Here is a 12,559-nt window from a genome sequence, read left to right on the forward strand (position 1 = left end):
AGACGCGGCCTCCTCGTCCTCTTCGCCGCCAGACGCGGCCTCCTCGTCCTCTTCGCCGCCAGACGCGGCCTCCTCGTCCTCTACGCCGCCAGACGCGGCCTCCTCGTCGTCTACGCCGCCTGCCGCGGCCTCCTCGCCGTCCACGCCGCCTGCCGCGGCCTCCTCGCCGTCCACGCCGCCTGCCGCGGCCTCCTCGCCGTCCACGCCGCCTGCCGCGGCCTCCAAGTCGTCATCGCTGCCTGCCGCGGCCTCCAAGTCGTCATCGCCGCCTGCCGCCGTCTCCAAGGTCCTACGTGTTGGACGGCCTCCAGGCCGCCCCCCTGAACGTGGGTCCCGTGATGGACGGCCTCCCGGCCGCCCCCCTGAACGTGGGTCCCGTGATGGACGGCCTCCCGGCCGCCCCCCTGAACGTGGGTCCCTTGATGGACGGCCGGACGGCCTCCCGGCCGTCCTCCTGAACAATGACTCCAGGGGCGGTCTCTTGACCGTTCAGATCTTTTGTGTTTTTCCTGCTTGTGTCTTGCCTTAGTTCTTTCAGGTCCTTGTGTTCTTCCTTGTGTTTCCTCTGGCCCTCCACCCTTGCAGTGCCGCCCTCCACCCGCCCAAGTCCTTCGGGAGGGGGGGTTTTTGGGGACGCCTGGAGGCGTCCTTGAGGGGGGGTACTGTAAGGATGGTACCATTTGCTGTTTCTGTTTGTGTCTGTGTTTCCTTAGTGTTTCCTCGTCAGTTTAATTGGTGCCACCTTTGTCTCGTCACAGCTGTTGTAATCACGTCTTGTCTTGTCTTTGTGTATAAGCCTCCTGTTCTGTGTTGTTCCTCGTCGGGTCGTATTCGTTGGGTCTGTGTGTTCTCCTGCGTTCTCCTGCGTCTCCCCCGAGCTCTCCTGAGTCCTCCCTGTTTCCCTCTGAGCCTTCCATTTATATGTAAGTTTTGCTGCCACGTCAGCTGTTATTTTGTTCCTTATTTCTCTATTAAAATACTTATTTTTGTAATCTGCCGAGTTGAGTCCTGTCTGCACTACTGGGTTCGTTCCTGTCCAACAAATCCTGACAAATGGCAAATGGACTATACTTATATAGCACCTTTCTATCTTATCAAGACACTTATAGCTCTTTACAACACAATTTGTGTCTTCATTTCCCCATTCATACAGCACTCTACTAGATCTATACAAAGAATAATCAGAGCTTTATCACATTCATACACCGATGGGACACACATCGGAGGCAATGAGGGGTTCAGTGTCTTGCCCAGGGACACCTTAGCATGTGACTGCTGGGGAAATCGAAACCCCAACTCTCCCAATGGAGGACGACTGCTCTAACCAGCCAGCCACAGCTGCCCCAAACAGAGAACAGAGAAACAGTCAGTCAATGTTTGTCTTCCTGAGGTGCTCCACCTCTAGCCTTTTTTATTTAACTCTTTGGGAACTTGGTTTTCCTTATTTTCCTTAAAATATCAAAATTTCCTCAAACTCCCTAGCAATAAAGATATTTATCTCATTATTATCCCTCCGTTCAGCTACATTTCTTATTATTATTTAAAGGTTTTGTACTTATCGCGATATCCAGTGTTTTACATTCAGATGTTCAGAACACTCTCAGCTTTATGTTAACAGCTGGAGTTAGACCAAAATAACAACAACATTTGAACAAGATGTTAAAAATTTTATAATTGTTTTAGCACATTTTGCACATCTCTTGTACATGTATTCATGTGACAAATGGCTTTGGCACTCAAAACTGATTTATCTAATTATTAGGTTAAAAAAAAGTACTAGCAAATATAAACAAACTAGTAGACAAATGTAAAATAAACGTTCAAATGAAATTCAGCTCTTTTTTTTTTCACTGATTAGCAATTGTTCATTGGCGATTAACTTCAAATGTGAGAGATGAAGAATGTAGCAAACAAACAATACAGGAAAGCAGTGACTGTTGGCTTTGAGATGGGTTTTCACTGTGTTGTATAGTAACAGATTCAAATGGAAATGTTGCGAAATATTAAATTTGAAGTGTCATTCATCCTCAAGAGGGTTATGGCAACATTTTTATGAAAAAAAAAAAACATTTACAGCAAAATAATATCATTTTGATCATGCTATTTGCTTTTAAAATTAGTTCAACATTATCACTTTCACACTGTCTCATGGCCTCATACTGTCATACCCTGCATGAGGTCTGACATCGGACCGGTTACAGATGTAATGTTACTGAACTATCTGTCCAGTTTGTTTGCTTGAACTCCATTTATTTTGACAGTTGCAAGATGCATTTTAGAACCAGCAGTAAACTGTTTAATAAAACACACATGATTCCATACTATTGGGTGTTTGAGTAGTGAGAAGTGAGACTAAATGCAATATATGCAGCTAAGGTGGCGCTTTTATTAAAATATTTTCTTCCACTATGCATGGGTATGCATAACATATACACTGGGTAAGGAAATACACAGTATTAATTATTTTCTATAATAGCAATTGTTTCTTTTTGCTTATATGAGTGACTTGTTTGCCAACTCGCTCTGCAGTTGTCCAGTCAGAGCCGAGGGTGGACCTGTCTGTGTTGCTGAGCGACTTACAAAGATTGCAAAGAGCGACTGTGTCGGTGCACTGCCTGGGCCGTAGAGAAAACAACTAAAATAACATTGCATTCGTGTGTACGTGATGTGTGACTTTTGCTCCTCCGACAATATATTTAGATATGTTTGAGCTTGTTTCTCATTTTCCATCTGCCTCAGAGAGAAGGTGTCTGTTTTCTGTAGATACACACACAAGCGTAACCCCGGTATGAATACATTTTAAAGGCAGCATTGTTATTGGTTGAGAAACGAGGAGGTAAACTGCAGCGGGAAGACGAAGGCACGAAGCGTAAGTAATCACTGCAGACAGAGTTGTGTTCCTCTGTCAAGAAAACAAGGATCTGTGACTCCCTGCAGGAAGCTGCCCATGTGTTTTATTGCTCTCATTTGCCGCTTTACGTCTCCGTCTCTTTGCTCATGTATCCCACTCTAACCTCAGCTCCCTCTTATATGTCAATGTCTCCTTCTTCCTCTCTCCATCCCCATCCACGTCGCACTCACAACAGACGATATCTAACCCCAATCCGCATCCATCACGGCCTTCATTTCTTTCTTTGTCTCTTCTGACTGAGGAAGCTCATTACGAAGCGTTTCAGTGCTGAGCGTCACCTGTGGGGCCTTTTCTCTGTGACACCTGTGTTGCTAACAGACGCTTTGTAAGTGCTATTCTCCTTTTCTTTCAGCAGCAAGAGAAGCATATAGAGGTTTCTGAATAAATCAAGGCTTTGAACATATGGCGATATGCAGCGCGGAGAGTCAGTGCAAATGAGTACATGTTCCTAAGAAAACCGACAAAACCCATAAACAAAAAATAAGTTATGTGAGAATGCAAAGGCAAGCTCACATTTCTGGGAGGAATATGAATGAGATCCAGAAGCTAGACACAAAACCTGCTAGTTCTGTGGAAGCCACAACAAAGCCAGATGCGGTATCTTTGCCTCTGTTGTTCTGCGTTTCTTCCTGAAAGCTCACAATCTCTCTTCCTTCGCCAGGCAGAAAGAGGGAAACACCAGCTAATAGCCCGAGGCTTCAGAGGCGAGCTAACAGGCAACGGGCAGCAGGAGTCAACAGAAGGTCAGAAAACGGAAGAGACACATGAACAGTGGCTTTTTTTCTCTGTTTGTATTGGAAGATTCATAGATGTTTGATAATCTTTCTTTGCACCAGCCCACTTTCATCACTTTACTTTGCACCAGTGGAATGACTGGGACTCAGTGCTTTTATTGCAAAGGGTTTTCTTAAAAATCTACCGTAGCTGTAAAGTCTATTGTTTAAACACACCAAACAAGCTCCATTAATACAATCAGTCCTTACCTGACCAAAACAAGCAAGGCTAATTTAAAAAGGAGGCTTTATAATATTTACAACAGAAATTGGTTACAGGTCCAATTGACCGGTTCTCATGCCTTGCTATAATGTGTTTCTTTTGTGTTCTTGTTTCCCTATTAAAAAAAAGAGAGATTGGAATCTAAATGAGGTCGCCTGATTAAATAATAAACAAAAAGAAAGGGGAGAAGACCTTTTTATGAATTTTACTCGTTGCATGCACAGTAAAAGCAGTGAATTGCTTGTCAGACTACATTGCGATTGTTTACAATTTCCTTTCAGCCGTTAGAGAAACCCAGCAACCAACACTCGTCTGACTTGGTTGGTTTCTGTTGCTGCAAATGACCTGTTTGGACACCTGCTGTGGTAAAGTACTAAATGTAGAATTGAAAGAAAGGCAACTTATGAGCATGTGTGGGCCTTTACACAGAATGTGAGAACAAACAGGCAGCGGTTCACTTTAGTGACCAAGCCTGGGTTTACGGCTTGGTAAACACAATGGATAAGAGGTACAGAATGTCCTCACGCACACATTTTAGCCAAGTTGCTATCCTGGAGCTACACAAAAAAAATGCAGAACGAGAGACGCAGCAGCTAAAAACAGTGGAGTTTATGGCAACTGAAACAGATTGATTCGTTGTTTGTGTTTGTTGAAAAATACATGAGAAGTAGACACTGAAAAATGATCACATATTAAATCACAATATCCAGGTAAAAAAAATCTCTATTAGAATATTTTCCAAAATCGTTCAGCCCTAACATACATACAGAAAGGAGACATATATATATATATATATATATATATATATATTTTTTTTTTTTTTTTAATGTATATAAATATGTGTATGTGTGTGTGTGTGTGTATGCATGTATACTGGTGGCTCAGTTGGTAGAGCTGTTGTAAGAAGGTCACTGGATCGAATCCCAGTCGGGGACCTTTCTGGGTGGAGTTTGCATGTTTTCTCTGTGAATGCGTGGGTTTTCTCGGGGTACTCAGATTTCCTCCCACAGATCAAAACATGCATGTTAGATTGGTAACTCTAAATTCTCCTTTTTTGTGAGTAAAAGAGTGAATGGTTGTTTGTCTCATTTGTCTCTATGTGTCCCTGTGATGGACTGGAGACCTATCCAGGGTGTCTCCAGCCACTCACATAGTGATTGCTAGACATGGGCACCAGGGACCTGAAAAGGAATAAGCAGGTAAAGATAATGGATGGCTGGATAATTTATTCATTTGCTGTTAAAACATTATAAAATATACAATTTAATGTGTATTTTATATCACTTATTGAGGATTTGGTGAATTTCATTACCATGGTGCTTTGTTTTGGTACAAGCTATAATTGAAAAGTATTTTTATAATTTTGTCCTATTGATTGGTTCTCCATAGCAACAGTGGCTGATGTTCAGGAGTATTGCACATTGAAAGAGCTGCAGCTCAGAATGACAGCAGTTTTCAACAACACAGCCAACAAATTTATAAACCTGTTGACATGACATGAAGCTAGATAATTAAACTTTCAACCCAAAGGAACAATGACTTTTATTTTCTTGCAACGTCCTTAGAATTAAATTTGGAGAAGTGTTTTTTTTCTAACATTACACCATGCTGCCATGAGGGTACAAAAAGTCCTTTCTCCTCCTGATCACTTAAAATGCTTTGGAGTTGCTTGTGCTGCACATCGAATTGCAGACATGAGGCACAAGTGATTGACTGCAACGGACGACTTCCGAGACATCAGTAAGAGCCTTCAAAACATGAGAAATGTGCTCTTTTCTTTTCCAAATACAGATGAAAAATAAATTCCACACACAGACCACAGTAGGTGGTTTGTCCCTTTTTATTATGTTTTTTGTATCCCGTCCCTTCTGATCACCTGCCAGCTGTCATTTTGATGAGAATAACAATAAGAAAAAGTATCAAGGAAGAGAATGTAGAATCGGGACACAGAGGGAGCTGCATACTCTGACTTTATCTCCCCGTTGGCGTAATTAAATGAGCAAATATCTAATTGTGCAAACTGTTCCTTTGCAGAGGAGACAATAGCAAAGGTAAAGCAAAGGAAGAAATGAAACTTAGCTGGTGATGGGCATTCAAAAAGGGAATGGCTGGAATGTGGGAAATTTATCTTTGCCCCAGATTCAGCTCAGATGCCTTTGACGTGAATCCCTTGCTGAATTGTGAAGCCTAGTGGTCTGTGAGGGAGGTGGGAGGTCTGAGATAAAGAAATTGCTCCATCTAATAACCAGCACTATACCTTCAGGACCTGTGGGCCATGCAGTGGCAGGTGTGGGTCTCATAAAACTACGGATATGCCTGTCATCTTTGCTCCTCTAAAGCATTTCCATGGACAGATAAAGGCTATATTGCAGGTGCCGATCTTCACCAAATCTCAGAGGAACTCAGAATCAAATCAATTTTGATGTAGACAAATATCTTCCATCACTCTGACTCACACTAGAATACCTTCATTTGTCTCACGCACAACTCATCCTTAATGGTAATTGCTTGTGCAGCCATCAATCAAAGGTACAAGGCACTGTAGCTTAAAAAATGGTAGAAGCACCAACATAAATGCAAAGTAGTCTAACCAGCAAACATTAACATAATTTTTAATTCAGAATTAAGAACTGTTTAAGCATTAGCTTTTCTTTTGAGACCTTTGCCAAACAAAAAAGCCAGGTGTTAAGATTACACAGAAAAAAAGAGTGGCGAGGTGAGGGACGATCTACATATCAAAGGAGCTGTACTTCTGAAACCTTCGTAGATTAAACATCAAACAGAGCTCTTCAGAAGAACCACCAATTAAAGTTCAAACTGTGTTGATGTGGCTCGCTACTTTCTTTTGTTTCAGTTCAAAAGTGTTGCAAGCATGAGACTTTTCACATCTTATATGCCACTACTATGTGAAAGTTTACACAAGTCAATTCTTGCTTTAAGGATTCAGACTTATATATAACCAGTGTATCTTGATAATGACATGGTTTGATTACAAAATTTTATATTTTTATTCTTTGTTTAGTCTTTTTTTTAACAGTAATTCATACCAAAGTATATACACGGTTCTACACGTATACAAAATACTTGTTCTATCATTTATACTCAATACTGACAGACTAGTTAACAAACCTGCTTTTAGAGAACTTCAACAGCTTTTTGTTAACTTTGAAATATGAGCAAAGTTTCTTTAGTCTTTGGAGCGACTAAACTAAATACCTGTGTTACCCAATGCCAATTTAATAAAATAAGCTGCATCAGCATGCTATCATGGGGTTTAAGACATTTTAATTGATTTTTAAGACATCTTAGAGAGAAAAACCTATTCATAAGCAGATATACTGGTTATGTTTACTTAACACCTCAACTGTAGCCTTGTCAATATTAATTACATTTATCTATTGAAAATTAATTTATTTTCTATGTGAGAAGAGTAACACTTTAGGGGTTCTGCAGAAATTCTATATAAAGGATCCATGCTTGTATTGCACCTAACTCTCCAGGTCCTGCAAAGAGCTTTATAATGCATCTCATCCACACAGACAATGCTTTTTTCTCCTAAAAATATATTTTATATTCTATGTATGTAATAATATTTAATATTTCACTGATAAACCAATCTACATATCAGGGACAGTGAGGGATTCAGGCTCTTAAAAAGCACTTCAACATGATACAAGAGCTGAGGATCAAACCTCCAATCCTCCAACTGGAAGACGACCTTCCTAGCTCTGGACTAAAGCACCCAGCCTACGAACAGCATTAGGACATCCTTAAGTTTGAATGTCCTAGTGGTTTATAATAAAAGTTGACTTGGTTTGCTACCTGCAGAAAAAAGTAAATGCACTTTCAGAGTTCCAGTGATGTTTTCTCTGTGTCTCAGAGTTGATCTGAACTAGGCCTGTCACAATAACAAATTTTGTCTCAGAAATTATTACGATAAACGATAATATTGTTTGAAAATTGACAATAATTAGTAACGTCAAATTTAAGAAGAAATGTTTGTTATTTTTTGTGTGTAGTACCTCTTTTGACCACTGAATGGCAGTATAAGACTGTTTGAACTGAAGGATAGATAGTGAGGGAGCGAGCAGCGTGTCTCTTTAAGAAAATGGGAGGGAGGCCCCTTGACGTGACATGGGCTGTCTCTCGTTCCTGTTTTTAAGTTCTCAAAATGGCGGACGCTCAATGTGGTTTGAGCTCTTTAGCATATCATTTTTCACACAAAGCTTTTAATAAAAAAAAAATCAGTAAACAAGTTCTCAGCTTCTTTTTGCAGAGAAAAACTACTTTTTACACAAAGACCTGGGTTTCAACCATGAATTTTGGAGCTTCGACAAGATGGAGGTTTTTTCCCGAGGTCGGCCTGTTAGCTTAGCTCGTAGCTTAGCTTCTCAGCTTAGCTGCTTTTAACGATTCAAAAACATGATTTTGGATGGTTAAAATGGGTTTTAAAGAGAAAAGAGAAAGGGAGGCCGCACAGTGGCGCAACTGGTAGAGCTGCTTCCTCTCAGCGAGTAGGTTCCTGGTTCAACTCCCGGTGCGGGGACCTTTCTGGGTGAGTTTGCATGTTCTCTCCATGCACACATGAGTTTTCTCTGGGTACTCCCGTTTCCTCCCACAGACCAAAAACATGCATGTTAGGCTGATTGGTGACTCTAAATTGTCCCTAGGTGTGAGTGAGAGTGAATGGTTGTTTGTCTCGTTTTCTCTATAAGGCCCTGTGATGGACTTGCGACACGTCCAGGGTGTACCCTGCACCTCGCACAGTGATTGCTGGACATAGGCACTGGCAACCCCTGTGACCCAAAATGGAAGAAGCAGGTAAAAGATAATGGATGGAATGGATGGAGAAAGGGAGGGGTCAGTGAAGAGCACTGGAGTTGATCCTTTGTCGTCCAGAGTCTTCAGTAGAAAGTGAGACACGAAGAAGCGATAAAGTCGATTAATGTGTGTCCCATTGGTGGATGAATGTGATAAAGCACTGATTATTCTTTGTATAGATCTAGGAGAGTGCTGAATGAATGGGTAAATGAGGGCACAGATTGTAATGTAAAGCACTTTGAGTGTCTTGATAAGCTAGAAAGGTGCTATAAGTACAGTCCATTTATATAGCAGCAAGTCACAACAGAAGTAATCTCAAGGCACAGAACATAAACATTAAAAAAAAAATGTTAACACTATTTTATCTGAGGAACAGACTGCTTTGAATTTAACTCAACAGAACTCTCATCTTGAGATGCGCTTTCTAAAACAAAGAAATAAACCTATACTATATCTTAAAGACATTTAAACTGCTGTCACAGGATCAAGGTTTTGTCATTGACTTGGCAAAATCCATGGTGCACCTTCAAACCAGAAACTCGCCCATGACTTCACAGACCAGTGTTCACAAAACACCTTTTTTTTTTAATGCAATACATATACAACATGACAGTGAACATCCCATTACAAATGGGGACACCTTTCCCTCTTCAAACACAAGTTTGACTTTCAGTTCTCTGCCCTGACTCAATGCCTATCTCTGCAGCTGCACGGGTCGAAATCTGGGGGGGATTCAGCTCATAATCCCTGGCCCCCTTTAGGGTCTGGCAGAAAAGATAAACCCATGGCTTCAGTTGGAGATTGCATCCCTCTGTGTGACTTGTAAACCCAGTGAGCTGGCTTATGTAAGTGAACAATGATGCACTTCTAAAAGCAGGACAGATGAACGTAGCACGGTGAGGGTGCTTAGTGATGGGGAGCGAGCCACGAAAACAAGCACCCAGCAGGTAGTTCAACCAAGTCTTTTTTTTTTCTCACTGTTGAGGAGACATTTTTTGTTTCTAACTATTAAACCAAGAACGGAAACCTTTCCACAGTTTCTAAATTCCCACCTGCACGTTCATATTTCATTTTTTAACCAGGAAACGCGGAAAATTGTTGAATTTGCATAAATCCGAGGGATGTTTTTACCCGCTTTTCAAATTATACTTCTCATTCAGAAGCACTGTAGTGTATGTAAAATAGTGCCAACGAAAGAAATACATATTTAAATGTCACCAATTCTACAATTATTTTAATGTATACCAACTGAGACTCTTCATGCTGGTTCATACAAGCGACAGTCATCTGCCGACTATATCAGACTTTTAACAAGGTCACATTGTAAAAACTCAGCTTCTGCGTGTCATATTTCTACTGATCAGTGTTTGGCTTGCTCAATGCTCGTCTTTTTTTGTCTTACTCATTAGTGTTTCACGTGGCACCAGTCCAACCAGCTTTGATGATGCAGCTGAGAGGAGAGATGAAGACTTTTTGGGAGCATCATCTGTCACGATATTATTATTGACAGTCACACTATGCCACATTATTTTGTCATTGACAGGGCAGTCACATTATGTCCCATCTGACAGACAGATGAAGACACATTTTCAGCACAGATTGCAGTGGGGTGAATTTACCTTTTCAAAGAAAGACAAAAAAATACAATAAAATAGAGGCATAGCTGGTGCATTTTTGAAAATTTTGCAAGGGAAAAACCTTCACCGTTGCATATTCTTGAGTGTCTGAATACAGAATATTAACAAACATATTTTAACACAGATAGAAAACAAACCTTTGGTTTAGAAGTGGTTCATAATATATTTCCAGTGACTCCTAAGCCGCATTAAATACTTAAGCTCACCCACTCCTCCTTAAGGCAGAGTGGTTTTCTTCTTTTAATTAAATTAATCACAAAAAGGCAACACCATAAATGCACAACAGTTTATTCTTTTAGATTAAAAAGGTGCAAAATCACATATTTAAATGGGACTTCATACATTTGACTACCACAGTTGCCACAAAATGTTCACCTCGCTCAACTATTTAAAAGCACAGCTCAAATCAAGTACAGTGGCAAGTTGACTTTTCAGAAGTCCTTCACAGATCTGCAGTATCCTTCACGTACAGAATGTCTCTGACAAGATTTCTAAGAGCACATTTTCATTCATCACTTCCAGCAGTGTCTGGATTTTTTTCATCATCTCACCCAGCTTGACATTGCTCGCCCTTCAACCACATGAGTTCTTGAATCTGCAGGTTTTGAACTCTTCCCTGTTCTTTTTAACAAGCATCTGAAGGACAGAGCTGCATCTTCTAATATTGGAGTCCTATTACCTGTAGCGCTCTTATCACCTTTTTTTTTTAACAGTGATTTACAAATGATCAAACGCAACACCTACAGCAGCACACAGAAGATAAACAGTTCCTTCTTTGCTCCACAGCAGTTAATCTCTTGAAGTCTCTTTGGTCTAATGGCTGCCACAGGAAGTAAAGAATGACCCCTTAAACAAACTAGTCACCAATTTAAGCCCACACACAGACTCACTGCTTTTTGTCCCGCCTGCTTTGCTCTTCTGCTTGGAAACACTTGGATTTATTTGCCTGCTCTCTTTTGACTCTGTGTCCAGATTTGCACGAGCTTCAAACCCAGAAATATAACGAGACATATTTTTAATTTTTTTGTAGATGCACTGCTAGATATAATGTATTCCATTATAATCGCTTCAATAGAGGAAACAAACTAAAGAGTATTGATTTGGAACAAAAATCAACAATCAGACAGCAAATTTTTTTAACACACTTTTCCTCTATTTTCTTACAAATGAGTATTAATCTCATGTATAGTGTCTAATTTAATATTTAGTCTTATGTTTTTTCTATTCAGTGCCCTGAGATAATGTTGTAACTTGATGCTATATAAATAAACTGAATTGAATTAACACAAAAGGCGTTTTTAAAATAATAGTTCCCTCTTTTTAAAGAAACACATCAGAGCCATAAAATATATACAGTTTGGAGAAGTAGCAAATAAAGAGGTAATGGTATAAATCATAATCTTAAAATTACAAATTATGTAGGCTAGTATCAATTTTTCTAACCAAATTTTCCCTTGCTTCACCTAATGAACAAGGAACCCCCCTGATACACATAAAAAAAGCAGTTGGCATGTTTATGCCATCATTTATTAATGATGGTTTTGATAAGTAGATAAACGCTGATTGCAGGGGGGGGGGGGGGAATGCAGTTAATACAGTAAATAAAATATTGATGCAGCTTTCTGCAAATCTGTGTTAGTTTGCAACACAATGCAGATCTGATTCACATCTTGATGCTCCCTGGACTGGTTAAATAAAGTCGTATTTGATGACAAGTTGAGCTGGTTCAAGTCCGAGCAGCAGCTGCACACAGAAAATGTCCTCAGTGCATCACAGAGTCGTGCAAACTTACAGCGATGGTTGCGACGCTTCCCCTTGTACATGGTCATGATGGAGCGGTCCAGCTTTGCGCTCTTTCTCAAACACTGAAGAAGCACAGAGTCCACACCTCAACCCGGCGTGAGCACAAATACTGAATATCAGCCTGTGAGACGGATAACTGGAGGCACTTCTTGCAGCGAGGACCGTACCATGCTGGAAACAAGGACGGAGGGGTGTCTCATCCACACAGTCTGAAGGGCTGAACCATTCACAACCCAACCAGTTTGGAGGAAACCAGAACAAAACTGGAATTAAGTACGGAGCCCTGAAAGTGCCGGAAAAATAAATGGAAAGTTGTGTTTTTTATAGAAGCTGGTAAATGCCAAGTGTCAATTATAAAGGAGCTTTAGAGCCACTATATATATATATATAT

General features: G+C 40.6%; 1 protein-coding gene across 1 annotated transcript in view; it reads right to left on the reverse strand.

The window, feature by feature from the left end:
• Positions 1 to 12,311, reverse strand: part of LOC119426602 (RNA-binding Raly-like protein) — a gene marked incomplete in the record, with an annotated part of 59,977 nt that extends 47,666 nt beyond the window's left edge. The window contains 1 exon segment of the mRNA XM_037694170.1: positions 12,158 to 12,311. Within this exon segment, the coding sequence (XP_037550098.1) occupies positions 12,158 to 12,194 (37 nt within the window).
• Positions 12,312 to 12,559: the final 248 nt, after the last annotated feature.

This window comes from Nematolebias whitei, chromosome 20, assembly GCF_014905685.2.
Source record: "Nematolebias whitei isolate Nwh7 chromosome 20, NemWhi1, whole genome shotgun sequence".
Lineage (NCBI taxonomy): Eukaryota > Metazoa > Chordata > Actinopteri > Cyprinodontiformes > Rivulidae > Nematolebias > Nematolebias whitei.